The 16,231-nt window shown below is 44.0% G+C and overlaps 1 protein-coding gene across 1 annotated transcript in view; it reads left to right on the top strand.

Moving 5' to 3' along the window:
• LOC124777794 (acid sphingomyelinase-like phosphodiesterase 3a) overlaps positions 1 to 16,231 on the top strand; it is a 573,663-nt gene that overhangs the window by 525,202 nt on the left and 32,230 nt on the right. The window contains exons 8-9 of the mRNA XM_047253312.1: positions 4,531 to 4,643; positions 10,960 to 11,201. Of these exons, the coding sequence (XP_047109268.1) occupies positions 4,531 to 4,643; positions 10,960 to 11,201 (355 nt within the window). The remainder of the gene's footprint in view (positions 1 to 4,530; positions 4,644 to 10,959; positions 11,202 to 16,231) is intronic.

The raw sequence follows: 16,231 nt of genomic DNA, 5'->3' as shown, positions 1-16,231 counted from the left end.
GAGTTTAAAAGAGTGAGCACCTACATTTACATCTACATCCATACTCCGCAAGCCACCTGACTGTGTGTGGTGGAGGGTACCTTGAGTACCTCTATCGGTTTCTCCTTCTATTCCAGTCTCGTATTGTTCGTGGAAAGATGGATTGTCGGCATGCCTCTGTGCGGGCTCTAATCTCTCTGATTTTATCCTCATAGTCCCTTCGCGTGATATACGTAGGAGGGAGCAATATACTGCTTGACTCTTCGGTGAAGGTATGTTCTCGAAACTTCAACAAAAGCCCGTACCGAGCTACTGAGCGTCTCTCCTGCAGAGTCTTCCACTGGAGTTTATCTATCATCTCCGTCCCGCTTTCGCGATTGCTAAATGATCCTGTAACGAAGCATGCTGTTCTGCGTTGGATCTTCTCTATCTCTTCTATCAACCCTATCTGGTACGGATCCCACACTGCTGAGCAGTATTCAAGCAATGGGCGAACAAGCTTACTGTAACCTACTTCCTTTGTTTTCGGACTGCATTTCCTTAGGATTCTTCCAATGAATCTCAGTCTGGCATCTGCTTTACCGCCGATCAACTTTATATGATCATTCCGTTTTAAATCCCTCCTAATGCGTACTCCCAGATAATTTATGGAATCAACTGCTTCCAGTTGCTGACCTGCTATATTGTAGCTAAATGATAATGGATCTCTCTTTCTATGTATTCGCAGCACATTACACTTGAGATTCAAACGCCATTCCCAGCAGCGTGCGTCAATTCGCTGCAGATCCTCCTGCATTTCAGTACAATTTTCCATTGTTACAACCTCTCGATATACCACAGCAAAAAGCCTCAGTGAACTTCCGACCTCATCGACAAGGTCATTTATGTATATTATGAATGGCAACGGTCCAACGCAGTAGCGGCAAGAGAGAATTAGGCGCATCCCGCCTGGAAATTGCTGCTCGTATGGGACGAAGTTTTTCGGCAGTGCTACGGGTGTGTGCAGAGTGGTTCACGGAAGGCCGTAGAACACGACGAGATGGGCCAGGTTGCACCATCCATACTACCCCCGAGAAGATCGACACCTCATCCGAATGGCATTGCAGGACAGATTTGCGTCGTTCCTCCGCTCTGCCGCAACAGTGGAACACATCGTACACCATCAGGGGTGACAGTCCGTTGCCTTTTTTACGGTCTGAGTCTCTTTCTACATTTCGTGAATGTGCAGAAATATTCTAGACTGCAGTGGTGTGTGGATCGACGTCACTGGAGATAAGAAGAGCATCAGATAGTGTTTCTGTTTGTCTGAAAATAGTGGCCGAATTTTGGTTCGCAGCAGACAGGGGAAGCGGAATCACAGCGACTGCATTCGTACAATACATACAGCGCTAACTCAGGGTCTTATGGTGAGCTGTGCTATTGGGTACAACCATAAATCACAGTTGGTACACCGAGCGAGGTGGCGCAGTAGTTAGCACACTGGACTCGCATTCGGGAGGACGACGGTTCAATCCCGGCCCCGGCCATCCTGATTTAGGTTTTCCGTGATTTCCCTAAATCGCTTCAGGCAAATGCCGGGATGGTTCCTTTGAAAGGGCACGGCCGATTTCCTTCCCCATCCTTCCCTCACCCGAGCTTGCGCTCCGTCTCTAATGACCTTGTTGTCGACGGGACGTTAAACACTAATCTCCTCCTCCTCCTCCACAGTTGGTACGTGTCCAGGGGACTGTGACAAATGTGACATACATGAATTACGTCCTGTGACCAGTAGCCATACGCTTTCTGCACAAAACCCCAGACACCATTTTTCAGCAATACAACGCATGACCACATTTTGCTGTACGAACACGTGCTTTTTTGGTGTCACAGGATGTCAGCGTTTTGCCCTGGTCAGCCAGATCACCAGACTAGTCGCCAATCGAAAATGTGCGGGATACTGTGAACAACGGCCGCAGTGCTGTGACTCAGTGCCAACCACCATAGATCAACTTTGGAACCAGGTGAATGCACCTTGGATGGCTACATCACAGGACGCCATTCACGCCTTATACGCTTCGATGCCATCACGCATTGAACAAGTTATCAGGGCACATGGCGGAACCTTTGCCTGCTAGGTAACAGGATAGATGCGAAAAGAGGTGACTGAAGTGCTCATAATTTCCGCAGAACATGCTAAATTACATGCTCTGTGAATACCAACCTGCTATCTCTAGTCATTGAATGTGTTTTGACATCTCTGAACATGAATGTACAACAGGGTATCGCATAATGATGCAATAAGCATTCAGGAAACATCGTTGTTGAGAAGTACAGCTGTACGTCTGCTCGCACGACGTATACACTTCACACTTCACCTGTCTGTATTTTCTAAACAATTGTTGCTCGCTGTGGTATCCTTATGAGACAACATTAACGAAAGACGTCGGGAACGTTGAAAAAGTAAGCCTTGCTTTGTGTATCACAAAATACTGGAGAAACTGTCTCGAATATGGTAAGCGACTAAAAATTTAAATTAATAACTTTCACTTCAGGCAGACCAAAAATTGTAATGCTCCCACTTACTTAGGGAGAAAGAACAGTTGAGGTAAAAATGAAACAAGCTTGGAAAGACATGTTCATTCTTCCCAACTGCTGACTGATAGCGCAGCGGTGAAAACATAGATTGAAAGTGGTTTCTTGGACTCTTATACAAAGCATTTGAATTGTGAATGGTAGAGTAATCACGTAGATGTAATCGAAGAAACAATGCATTTAAAAAATTTGTGCCGCATAGGGTAGCCGCGAGGTCTGAGGCGCCTTGTCACGGCCCGCGCGGCTCCCCCCGTCGGAGGTTCGAGTCCTCCATCGGGAATGGATATTTGTGTTGTCCTTAGCGTAAGTTAGTTTAAGTTACATTAAGTAGTGCATAAGCTCAGGGAACGATGATTTCAGCAGTTTGGTTCCATAAAACCTTACCACAAAATTCCAAATTATACAGTTTGTGATATTTATTACGTTTGAAACACCGAGGTGTACTTGGGAGCTAATCACGCTTATAAAGAAACAAACAGAATGTTCAGGATTACAATAGGCCGTGTGAGACAGTTCTGAAAGTAAATCGGATTGGGATGGCTCAAGTTACGCATCGATCACTGCAAATTACTATGTCATGAGGTGCCGAAGCGGTCTACGACAAGGAGATGGACGATTTTCTCCTGAAATATTTATAGAGATGATTGGTGAACCTTGGTTTATTGAAATAGAGCTCTCGTCATATACTGTCTACGTCTGAAACGTTAGTAACGTGAAAATACCGAAATAACCAGTAAGACTACTTATTACGTGATTGCTCATTCCCAGACGAGACTACGCTTCCTGTAGTGCTAGAAACAGACATGGAGATCGTGAGGCAACAATGATGTTCCTCTGACGCGCATCATATAGTTACCTCAGTAGAAGATATCAGATGTTGTATTGACGTGACGGACATTACAAGCTGCACAGGAATCATAAATTTTAATTTTAAAAACGGAAATTAGTGTAATGTTGCAGCTTCGGCAAAGGGTGTTGTAAGTCTTAGACAACGTAATACCCAGAAAATACGAGGGCTTGCTGAAAAGTAATGCCTCCGATTTCTTATGTGAAAACTCTTAAAGTTTCTTAAATAAAACAAAACATCTTAAACTTTATTCTCATGTCTACATATTTGCAGCTGTCTGCCGCTAGAGGTCTCCGAATTTTAGCGTGTAACGTGACGGTGTGTAACCTAACTATGTCGGTGCGTGAGAAACAGCGTGTTCCGATCGAGTTTCGAGCTTGAAGAGTTCATCCGCAGATGGAGCACTCTTGTCTTCAACATGACATGGCTGGACCATAAACTAACGCAACATTGACACATGCATGATAATACTGCAAAGAGTTCCTCTAAAACTGACCCCCAGTTAGGCATCAACTTCAGTGCCACCTGCGCCTCTTTGGTGCGTACTTCAAAAATTTAAAGGTAAAGAGACATTGAAACCCTGTTATCTGCCGGCCGAAGTGGCCGTGCGGTTAAAGGCGCTGCAGTCTGGAACCGCAAGACCGCTACGGTCGCAGGTTCGAAATCCTGCCTCGGGCATGGATGTTTGTGATGTCCTTAGGTTAGTTAGGTTTAACTAGTTCTCAGTTCTAGGGGGACTAATGACCTCAGCAGTTGAGTCCCATAGTGCTCAGAGCCATTTGAACCCTGTTATCTGATTGGCGCTCTAGTGCCTGAGGGTATGCAAACCCTTCGACACACCTTCCAAGCGGCTATCTTCACACAGGCGCTACAGCACCATCGGAGCGTAATTCAAGTGCTCAAAAGGCATAAATACCCTTTCTTGCTTCGGATCACGTTGAGATTTTGCTTTCCACCATTACAGAGGAAGGTTTCTACATCTTAATTTAGTTTACGTCGTGGAACTTTACATGCTGTTGTTAACTGCGATTATCGTCTGGGTGCCGCTGAACTCGCAACGATAGTCGCAAAGCTTAATCCAGCTATAGTGATGGCGAGGCGGGCATGATAAAGGGGACTGTCTCGGCCAACAGGTGTTCCCGTGTCGTGGATTATGGTGGCTCCGGCCGTCTCCCCTCGAAGGGGCCACGGCTCTGCGACCAACCCAGGGCTTCGCCTCTACAAGTTCGACACCGACACAGGGAAGGTGAGTTGCTGCTGTGCAGCTGTCGTAGTTTTCGTTCTATTTTATTTTATTTTATTTTATTTTTAATAACACAATGTAGGACGCAGTTTGGTAGAAACAGCACCAATACAAAACACTGAAGGGACAATACGAGAGAGTGTAGTCAAACTCTCTAGCAGATTAGAACTATGTGCAGGCCCGGTGCTTGAACTTGGGTTCTTCGTCTTTCGTGACGAAGGGCCCTACCGACTGAGCTATGTGTTATGTTTTTACCTTTCTTTTTATTTATTTATTTATTTTAAGTAAAGCTCATACCTTTACTTCTACCAGTACCACTTCTCCTACCTTCCAAAAATTCGCAGACGTTTACCTGGTTGCGTTATGGGAGTAGCACTCTTGGAAGAAGGATATTGTCGGGAAAGGGCTTAGAGCCAGCCTGGAAGATAGTTACCGGAATTCATTTACGGTCCACTGTAGAGTGTGCGCTGATTTGAAACTTTCTGGCAGATTAAAACTAAGTGAATTGGGCTTTTTGTGAAGTTTTGGAAGTAGGAGGAGAGGTACTGCCGAAAATGAAACTATGAGTCCTGATCGAATAACCCGGACGGGAGAGAACTTGCCCGCAAAACACAAAGATCCAGGCTCGAGTCTCATTACGACAGACAGTTTTAATCTGTTGAAATAGTTCACGGCTGAACTGCCGGATGTTAGTGTTAAACGAGTACAATATTTCGGCAAACTACCACGTTCCCATCATCAGGTACCTGAAGAATCACAGTTTTAATTTGTTATGGAAGTGTAAGATAGGTACACACTCCGCTTCAGGGTAAAAATTTTGTTTTGGAAACACTCAGAATCTCTAACATATATTCTTACTTCGTTTAGTGAATTGAAATAAATTCGAAGTTCTTTGTTTGAATTCGTACGGGTGCAGGTGTAGATTGGGGAGATCATACTATTATTTCGACAGTAGCTAAATGTGCTTAATAGTATGGAGGCCTGAAGAAAATTTCTAAACCTAGCGTTTGAGTGAAGAAAGAATCGTGCACGCATATATAGACAGACAACATAAATTTATAAATGGTATAATATAATAATTTTAGCGGAAAGGAAAAGAGGGTACAATAAATAACCTAATGATATCGTTTTTGCACAGAGGGATTTGAAAGACTGGTTACTTTTAATCGAGAATGGTGTTGTCGCACACAAGCTTATGCTTTCGACTCTGCGTAATAAATCATGGAGTCTTCTAAAAAATTTCTCAATTTCCTACAAATACGAATTACCTTGAGCGTTTGACACAGTGACTTGAGTTTCAACTCTGAGAATGTGTTCCAGAGTTATGCATCGATCACATCCACGAGACCCAAAAATTTTAACAAAATGACTATTTTGGCGCTGTAAGGTCATCTGGCACTCACCTAACTCCTAGACACTTTGTAGTACTACTTTGGTTTTTCAGAACGACGGGGAGCTGTATTGATGGATAAAATCGTACCCCATGGAAAAGATATCGTCATCCGTCAGCAGATGCTTACATTTTTGGTATGAGATTCACCTAAATGGTGATTCCGTACATATTCTGATGCAACCAAAAACCACGACTCGTGCTTGAGCTTTTCAAAATGATTAATTAGTCACAACATTGTCACACAAGTATTTCGCTTCAATTAAATTACTCCTACACAATCGAAACGACTTTCGCTCTCCTTTTACTTACGGTTAATATCGAACGAGATACATGTGAAAGATCATGTAAGGCGTGGCAATCGACAGCGATCCATTGCATATAACAGTGTCGTATTGGTAGGATAATAGCTGAGACACAGAGCGTGGAAGATGAGGTAATCTGTAATAATAAAATGTACGCAACAATGTTGCAATAGCAAGCCGATGGTGGAGGCAAGAATTAACATTAGCGCAAATACGAATCTACACCTCCATTACAATGATCTTTACTTGGCTCCAAAGCCTAGGCATTAGGATGGCCTAACTTTCTTATTTGTATTCTGTTACAACTGAGAACTGCTTTTTTTTTGTTCCATTTGAAGAATCATCTCCCATTACAGCTCCATGACGAGAGACAGGTTTCGCCGAAGCCCGTAAGGATCCAGAATAATTGCATCCACTGTAACCACGCTAGATAGCGAAATTACATACAGTAGTAATGGTTGAACCAATGGTGCAAAAAGTGGTTTCAGCTTCTCTTGAGGCGTGTGCACAAACATTAACCCTCGCTATAAACTATATCCGAAAATTGATGTCTCAGTAGATGTGACTTTTCACAATAAGGGTCGTATTCAATGTTTTAGGTTCAGGACCCTACATACACATCAGCATCTCTTTAAAATGCATGTAGTGAGTAAAAGTCGAGAACATTTATTGAAATTCGCATTTTTAAAAATATTTCTCCTCTTTGCCACAAAGTAAGACCCTCGTTTGTAGGGAGTATGCGTTGCTGGAAATACGTTGGTATTTCTAAGAGTGTGCTTATAGATATTTCCAAGATCTGGGTCCCACTTACACATCGGTACATCATTGAAATAGATATTGTGAATATAAGCCAACAACAGTTAAGAAATTTTTAAAATTTTTCGTAGGGTTGGCACATACTAGCCTCCAAACTCCAGCTTGTAATACACCTTACTGAAAATACGTAGGTACTGAGACGGTTAAGAAAGACATATACAGGGTGAGTCACATAGAGCTTGCACCACAAATATTGACGTGCCGTTTCCACATATTGGATAGCCAGTAAGGTGCTCATATTTGTTGGCTATAAACAGATTGTAACAATACTTATAAAATGTATTTTTGTGCATACAAACACTTTTTAAATCTACCAATACCTATTGACACTAACACACTGAAAGATGCGTAAATTACAATGTCAATAGTTTTTATTGAAGGATTCTAGTACGATTCGTTTACGAGATATCATTTTGGAAGTTTCTACACTGACATTTGTTTTTTTCTCTATAACCCGTAAAGTTGCTATATACGATGTTGTTATGGTTGCTTACAGTATGCTTGTGTGTTATTTGAATGCATTACGACTTGCTTGTCAGTTAACGTGTGACACCTCAAGCTGTAGTTCGTGAGTGGACAACGGTATTTACCAGTGTAGAATAAGTTGACATGCTCATGGTCTATGGAGAGTGTAGGAAGAATATAGTTCTTTCTTGTATAATGTAGGAGGCAACATATCTAATAAACGTCAATCATCTCAGCAGTTATTTACCAAACTCTTCAGGCAGTTACGTGAAGAGTGATAGTGTAATACCTAGACGACGTAACAGTCTGAAACAAATGACGACAGGAGAGTGGGAAATAAATGTTATAGCTGCTGTTGCAGCTGATTTGCATGTTAGCTTCCATGCAAATGTATGAGGAGGTGGTATAAGTCAGGCAAGTGTCCTATGCATTCTCCGTCGACGTAGGTTCAAGCCTCATCCCATATCATCCCATCAAGAGTTGCGAAGAAACGATTATGAGACTCGTGTTAACTTTTGTACATATGAATTAAGAGAGAATACTCCGGATACATCATGTATCTCGTTTAGTGATAAAGCCACATTTACCCATCATGGCAGGGAAAACCGCCTAAACATGTACTGCTTGTCTGTTGACAGTACTCGTTGGCTTCGTCAGGTGGAAAGTCAGCGTCCATGAAAAGTGTCATGGTAAACCATCAGGTCTTATGACCGTTTCTGGTAGACGGAACACATATCGCACACAAGTATAGCAGTGTCCTAATAGATCATCTTCCAATGATGCTGTAAGACTACCCGCTGCAGACTAGGAGGAACCTGTGGTACCAACCTGAGGCTGTCTAGCTCATAGAATACGAAATACTACAGCATATCTTCGCGTATTGTTCCCAAATCGTTGTATTGGACGCAGAGGACCTGTACCCTGCCCACCCATTCTCTGGATTTGACTCCTGCAGACTTTACTCTGTGAGGAAAGCTTAAAGACGCTGTCTACAAAGGCCGTACCAACGACATCCGATGAAATGCAACGACGTACTACTGCAGCCTGCGCGGACATCTCCGATCAGATGCTGTCATATTTGCAGCAGTGTTTCCGTATCAGACTAGAAGCGTGTATTGCCGCTACTGGTTGTCCTTATGAATGCTACCTGTGATGGTCAACTGTCTCTTTACTGGTCAGGATCCACGTAATTAGTGTATACACATGTGTTGTTCTTAACTTAGTGTTACCATAGGTCTTGTAAAAGTGTCGGGGTGGGACCATTAGAAAATACGATACCTGGTAAGCGATTCGGACTGAGTCCCGCAATGAACACCATTGACAATCTGATTTACCCCCTTTTAGTTTGTTAATGTCACTCGGAAGTGTTACATTTAAAAAAGGGTATGTAAGGACGAAAATAGACTTTCTAAGTACACACATCAAGAAACGTTTTGCATCACCCCGGTTCCGATAACTCCTAAAGACAGACGTCGACTGTGGATATTGTACCACAGACACAGTCCCTTCGACTGTTTAAAGATGTCACTAAACCCGCCCGAAGATCTAAACAACCATGCATGAGCAGAACCTATTAGACGGAGGGGCTACGACAGCCGATCAGTTCCCGCCATTCCACAAGGAAGGAGGTACGCGGTTAGTGTTGTCTGTAGTTCAGCCATGCCTAGACGACCAATACTGCGGTTCGATCGCGTACTTCAACTATGCCTAGACGGTCAATACTGCGGTTCGATCGCGTCCGCATTGTTACTTCGAACCAGGAAGGGCTCTCGGTAAGAGAAGTGTCTATGCAACTCGGAGTGAACCAAAACGATGTTGTTCGGACATGGAGGAGATACAGACAGACAGGAACTGTCGATGACATGCCTCTATCAGGCCAACCAAGGGCTACTACTGCAGTGGCAGCAACACCACCATGTTGAATAATGCTTTTCGTGCAGTCACAGGATGTGTTACGACTCAAACTGTGCGCAATAGGCTGCATGATGGGCAACCACGAGACCATGCAGCGTGGTACAGATGGGCCCAACAACATGCCGAATGGGCTGCTCAGGATTGCCATCACGTTCTCTTCACTGATGAGTGTCGCATATGCCTTCAACCAGACAGTCATCAGAGACGTCTTTGGAGACAACCCGGTCAGGCTGAACGCCTTAGACACACCGTCAGACGAGTGCAAAATGGTGGAAAGTTTCCTAATGTTTTGGAGTGGCATTATGTGGGGCCGACGTACGCCACCGGTGGTCATGGAAGCCACCGTAACGGCTGTGCGATACATGAATGGCATCCTCCGACCGATAGTGCAACCATATCGGCAGCATATTGGCGAGGCATTCCTCTTCATGGACGACAATGCGCGCCCCCATCGTGCATATTTTGTGAATGACTTCCTTCAGGTTAACGACATCGCTCGACTATAGTGGCCAGCATGTTCTCCAGCATGAACCATATTGAACGTGCCTGGGATAGACTGGAAAGGGCTGTTTGTGGGCGACGTGACCCACCAACCACTCTGAGGTATTTACACTGAATCGCCGTTGAGTATTCGGACAATCTGGACCAATAGTACCTTGATGAACTTGTGGACAGTATACAGGAATGCGCCAATGCAAGAGGACGTGCTGTATTCTACTGGTGTGTACAGCAATCTTGACCACCACCTCTGAAGGTCTTGTTGTATGGTGGTACAACATGCAATGTGTCGGTTTCATGCGCAATAAAAAGGGCTGAAATGATGTTTATGTTGATCTCTATTCCAATTTTTTGTACAGGTTCCGGAACTCGGAACTGAGGTGATGCAGACTTGTGTTGATGTGTGTATTATTACAATCTGTTTATTGGCCAAAAACACGAGCCCCCGTCCTCTAAACCATTCTGTGAAAACCACACATCAATAGCACTTTCCATTACCGCAATATTTACCGTACAAGTTTTAGGTGGTTCACTCTGTGTATTCCACTACATTCCAGTGTACTATAGTGAATACGAAATTTCAACGAATAGCTGTGTATATCACAATAGTGAATTATTCTTTATAGTTGCATGAATCAGTATGAGACATCGTATGTATATCAGTATTATTGTAGTCCACATGGATTAGACATAGAGGGAAAAGTGAATTTCAGCATTTCCTAGAATTACGGTGACTGTCATCCATTGCACCTGCCCAAGATGCACAAATACCCAACGATAGAAAAGCACAGTATTAAATACAGAGGACAATTCAGGTGTTAGGCAGCACTGATTGCTTCCTAGACTTGCAGGTGGTTGTTAAACGACATCTGTGGAAGCAGATACGCCTCACGTGAGACCACCACACCACTAAGTAGACTGCGCATTGCAGGTGTTGGACTACGCACAGTACTTCCTGGACCTGCAGCAGGTGGCGGCGCGGGAGGCGTTGGTTCAGCAGCAGCAACAGCAGCACCAGCACCAGCACCACCACCACCACACGCCACACGCCGACGAATGGCAACTCGAGTACAACTTCACTTCCTATTACGGCGTCCACGAGATCTCGCCGGAGGCTCTCGCTGGCCTCGCCGAGGCCTTCCCGGACCCAGCACGTGCCAAACTAGCCAACAAGTAAGCCCAGGCGCCCATGCACACGGTGTTCCCCCGCGTGCAGGTTTTACTACTGCACAACGGCAACAATTAATGAAACGTAAAGCAACAAAGACGTAACAGCGCTGCTTCAGTCTGCTCGTTTTTCCAATAATTTGGATTTATTATTATTATTGTTATTATTACATTTCATTTCCTATCGTTAAAGGTAAAGTAGGCTGTTCGAGCAATGATCCACTGTAGAGTCTCTGACTTCTCAGCCAAATACCAGGCGAGTCTTACAACTAAGGAGAACCTTGGTCAGAAATTGGGGATCCGAATTTTTTGTTTCTAATCATCAGTCTTCTGACTAGTCTGATGCAGCCCGCCACGAATTGCCCTTCTGTACCAACCTGTTCATGTCAAACTAGCAATAGCAGACTACGCCCTCCATTACTTGCTGGATGCATTCCAATCCCTGCCTTCCCCTATAGGTTTTACACTCTACACCATCCTCTATTACCATGGTGTTGTTCATTGACGTCTTAACATATGCCCCATCATCCTGTTTCTGCTTCTCGTCATTGTTTACCAAATATTCCTTTCCCCGCCGATTCTACAGAGAACCGATTCTAAAGAGAACCTCATTGCTCATCTTATCAGACCACCTAATTTTCCACATCTTAAACGCTTCAGTTCTCTACTGATCAGGTTTTCCCACAACCCATATTTCACTACCATATATGTTTGATGTTTTTGTTGTTGTTGTTGTGGTCTTCAGTCCAGAGACAGGTTTGATGCAGCTCTCCATGCTACTCTATCCTGTGCAAGCTTCTTCATCTCCCAGTACCTACTGCAACCTACTTCCTTCTGTATCTGTTTAGTGTATTCATCTCTTGGTCTCCCTCTACAATTTTGACCCTCCACGCTGCCCTCCAATGCTAAATTTGTGATCCCTTCATGCCTCAGAACATGCCCTACCAACCGGTCCCTTCTTCTTGTCAAGTTGTGCCACAAACTCCTCTTCTCCCCAATTCTATTCAATACCTCCTCATTAGTCATATGATCTACACATCTAATCTTCAGCATTCTTCTGTAGCACCACATTTCAAAAGCTTCTATTCTCTTCTTGTCCAAACTATTTATCGTCCATGTTTCACTTCCATACATGGCTACACTCTATACAAATACTTACAGACACTTAAATCTATAATCGATGTTAACAAATTTCTCTTCTTCAGAAATGCTTTCCTTGCCACTGCCAGTCTACATTTTATATCTTCTCTACTTCGACCATCATCAGTTATTTTGCTCCCCAAATAGCAAAACTCCATTACTACTTTAAGTGTCTCATTTCCTAATCTAATTCCCTCAGCATGTTTGATACTAGTAGAATTCTCTTGGCCAGGAATGCTCTATTTCCAAGTGCTGCTCTCCTTTTCATATCCTCTTTGCATCATCCACTATGAGTTATGTTGCTCCCTAGGAAGCAGAAATTTCTAACATCGTGACATGACGTTAAATTTCTCGCTGTTCTCATTTCTTCTCCTTCTCATAATTTCCGTCTTTCTTCGATTTACTCCCAATCAATACGCTCTGTTCATTAGACCGTTCATTCCATTCAGCCGATCCAGTAATATTTCTTCTTCTTACTAAGGATAACAATGTCATCAGCGAATTTTATCACTGATATCCACTCACCACGAATTCTAACTCTTATCCGGCTTTGCGTTGGTTCATAGAGTTAATGGATCTCCTCCTGAGGGATATCTTTCTAGATTCTAACTGACGTGTTGTATCGTCAAAATTCCGGGCTGGTTGGAGGGCCCTGCCCATAATGCTCCAAAAATTCTCAACTGGGGAGAGATCCGGTGACCTTGCGGCCATGGTAAGGTTCGGCAAGCACGAAGACATGTAGTAGGAAATCTCGCCATGTGCGGGCGGGCATTTGCTTTGCTGAATTTTAAGTCCAGGATGACTTGCTGCGTCAGGCAATAGAACAGGGCGTAGAATATCGTCGACCTACCGCTTTGCTGTAAGGGTGTCGTGGATGACAACCATAGGGGCCGTGCTTGAAAAGAAATGCAAGACCAAAACATCAATTCTTGTCGTCGGGTCGTGTAGTGGGCGACATTTAGGCTGGTATCCCATCGCTGTCCGAGACCTCTCCAGACTTGCTTAGTCTGCAGTCTCATTGAATAGACTAGAACTGTCTCTATTAATGAGTACCGCTTAGAACTGAGCTTTCATGACCAGCGAGGACGTGTATAGAGACACCTCGAAAAGCGATGGGATAACAACCCGTCTGTCACCAAACATACGGTTTTACAACGGGGAGTGACGGTCTGGGGTGCCATTTCTTTTCATATCAGTCATCCATGGCATGGCTATAGTACAGAAATACGTCAAGGGCTTGCATTTCAGCAAGATATGCCTGTCCGCACACGGCGAGAGCTTGTACAGCTTGTCTTCTGGCGAGGCCAGCAATGTATCCGGATCTCTCCCCAATTGTGTACGTTTGGAATATTATGGGCAAGACCCCATAGCCCTCACGGGATGTTGAAGATGCATGGCTTCAATTTGACAGAGTTGGGCACGATATTGCTCACGAGGAGACCCAACAATCCTGTCAATCAATGTGAAGCCGAACAACCGCTCGCGTAAGGGCCTGAGGTGGACCAACAACCCTTTACTGACTTGCTTGATTTGTGGCGCTCTTTCTCTCGAATAAATCACTCAATTTTTCAGAAACTGTAATCATTTGTTTGTCTGCACATGTACATCACTTCCCCCGCTTTCCGTCCAATTAGGGTAATTCCTCTTAGATTATTTTTCTTAGAGTAAATATATTTTTCTTAGAGATTCTTCCAGCAATGACCCATTGAAGAAAAAGGACTCTTCAGCCAAATACTAAGAGAGGTGACTGTGGGGAAGACGGAATCCCATTTTGGAACATTTGGGAGAAGATTTACAATCGCCTTACAACAAAAGAAAAACCCACAACAACCTTGGATAGTACCGGTGGATGGGAAGTACGTTTAATTTACTTCCTCAGCAAGAATATGAAGGCTGTTGAATGTGAACGTTTTTTCATTCATATGTACACTAAGTATTGTTGTTTATCATATGACTAATACTAATAATTCTCGGGAGATAGTTACAGGTGTATACATAGAGGCTGTATCTTAATTAATGGCGTAAACGCATACAGTTGATAATAGAAGGCACAAAAAGCGAAAGAGAATCAGTAAACATAGGTCCGCTAACTAACTGTTGACGAGATAACTGAGACTTTGAGGTTACTAGTTGCCACTGACATGATTCTGTGTAAGCACCGCGTGCTGATCCGTAGTGTAGTTTTTGTTTACATTTTCGAGACGTGGAATTGTAAACACAATGGATACGACAGCGGAGTACACATGTTTGAGTGGCACTCATGGCAGATGTTTGTGGAGCGTCAGTTGTCTTGTAGGAGTTTTGGTGGTAACACTGATCGTTAGGGAGTATGCGGGTATGCATTTCATGTATGTTAGGGCTAATGACAATGCACGAGAGGCTGTACGCTTGTACCAAGAAGGATACCTTGTCCAAAGCCACCAGGATCCTTTACAAGGGAGCATTATCGCGTCTGAGAAAATGAGAGCTTTGCATATGCTGTGGGAGAGGGTATGGCAGCACGGATTGCACATGCACGTGAAGAAGTGGTGCTAGAAACAGATGAAAACTCTCCAGGCATCACGACAGGGACACTGGCCACACAAATTCCTCGAATGAAACATCGCAGTGTTTGGAGGAGAATGCATTGCAAAGCAGTATACCCGTACCAACCCCAAAGTCTTAAGCATCTTAGTGAGGCGGTCTTCGGTCCTAGACTAACTCTCTGTCAGTGGATGAAACAACAAGCTGTTGGCAACCCTTCATTTCACAGTAAAATATTATTTACAGATAAAGCAGAGTACACTCATGATGGTGTATTTAATTATTAAAATTGTAGCAATTGGAGTCATCTAGGCTCCAATTCACAAACTACACATAATTCTCTCATTGAATGTGTGATTAATGGTACTAAATGGTCGTCCGATTGGCCGTGAATATTACCCCAACAAACTCAAGGGACGGAATTACCTTTGGTTTCTGCGGCATCCTTGTGCAGGATTACGTGAGGATGTTTCTTCAGAGTGACGCTACACCATATAATACATGCATGGTGGAGCACCGTCACATTTTGATGCTATGGTGAAACCACATCTAATGCGCCGATATGCCAAAGCTAGACTGGGCGAGGAGGACCTGTAACGTGCCCTTCAAGATCACCTGACCTGAACCCCAAGGATTTCTGTGTTTGAGACCACCTTACAGGTGTAGTGTAGGCCACGCCGGTTACACGGTTTAGAAATTGGAGCAGAGACTCGTCAGTGCTTGTCAAGCATATCGAATACAGGCGTATTTAGGAGGACTCGAAACTCATTGCGTCGGCGGTACAGGCCTGCATTCGGGTATAGGGACGACATTTTGAAAACCTCCGTGCAGTTATGTTACTGTTGTCGCGCTGTTGTGATTCTTGAAGTTTTCCCGGCGTACTGAATATTCTATGAGGTTCTGGGATTTCAGCTGCATCTCATTGATTTCTTGCCACAATATTTCGGCTGACAACCGTTCAGCCATCTTCAGGTGTTCGCCAATAGAGACTATGAGTTCACGGTGTCGGCTTTATAGCAAACATTTGTGCTGCGACGCATGTGCATAGGCGGCAATCAGAAGAGCGTTTTCCCTCAGAAGAGAATAAAGAGATCAACGGGTCCCAAGCAAAAAAAAAAAAAAAAAAAAAAAGGCTCCTCCTCTCGGCGAGATCCTTTTCGGACTTACAAACCGTGACGATCTGAGTTCTTTAATTTATTCTGACAGAAATTATTTTATTCATGTGAGCATCTGGCGACATCTTACGTTTGTTTCTTGCCCCGTTACCAAGCGTGCCGCCAGAGGGCTTGCACGTAGTTTCACCTTTACGTAGCTGAGTGGTCAGCGTGACAGACTGTCAATCCTAAGGGCCCGGGTTCGATTCCCGGCTGGGT

Source organism: Schistocerca piceifrons, chromosome 1 (assembly GCF_021461385.2).
Source record: "Schistocerca piceifrons isolate TAMUIC-IGC-003096 chromosome 1, iqSchPice1.1, whole genome shotgun sequence".
NCBI lineage: Eukaryota > Metazoa > Arthropoda > Insecta > Orthoptera > Acrididae > Schistocerca > Schistocerca piceifrons.
The sequence above is the reverse complement of the archived record's forward strand: the minus strand, read 5'-3'. Positions and strand labels throughout refer to the sequence as shown.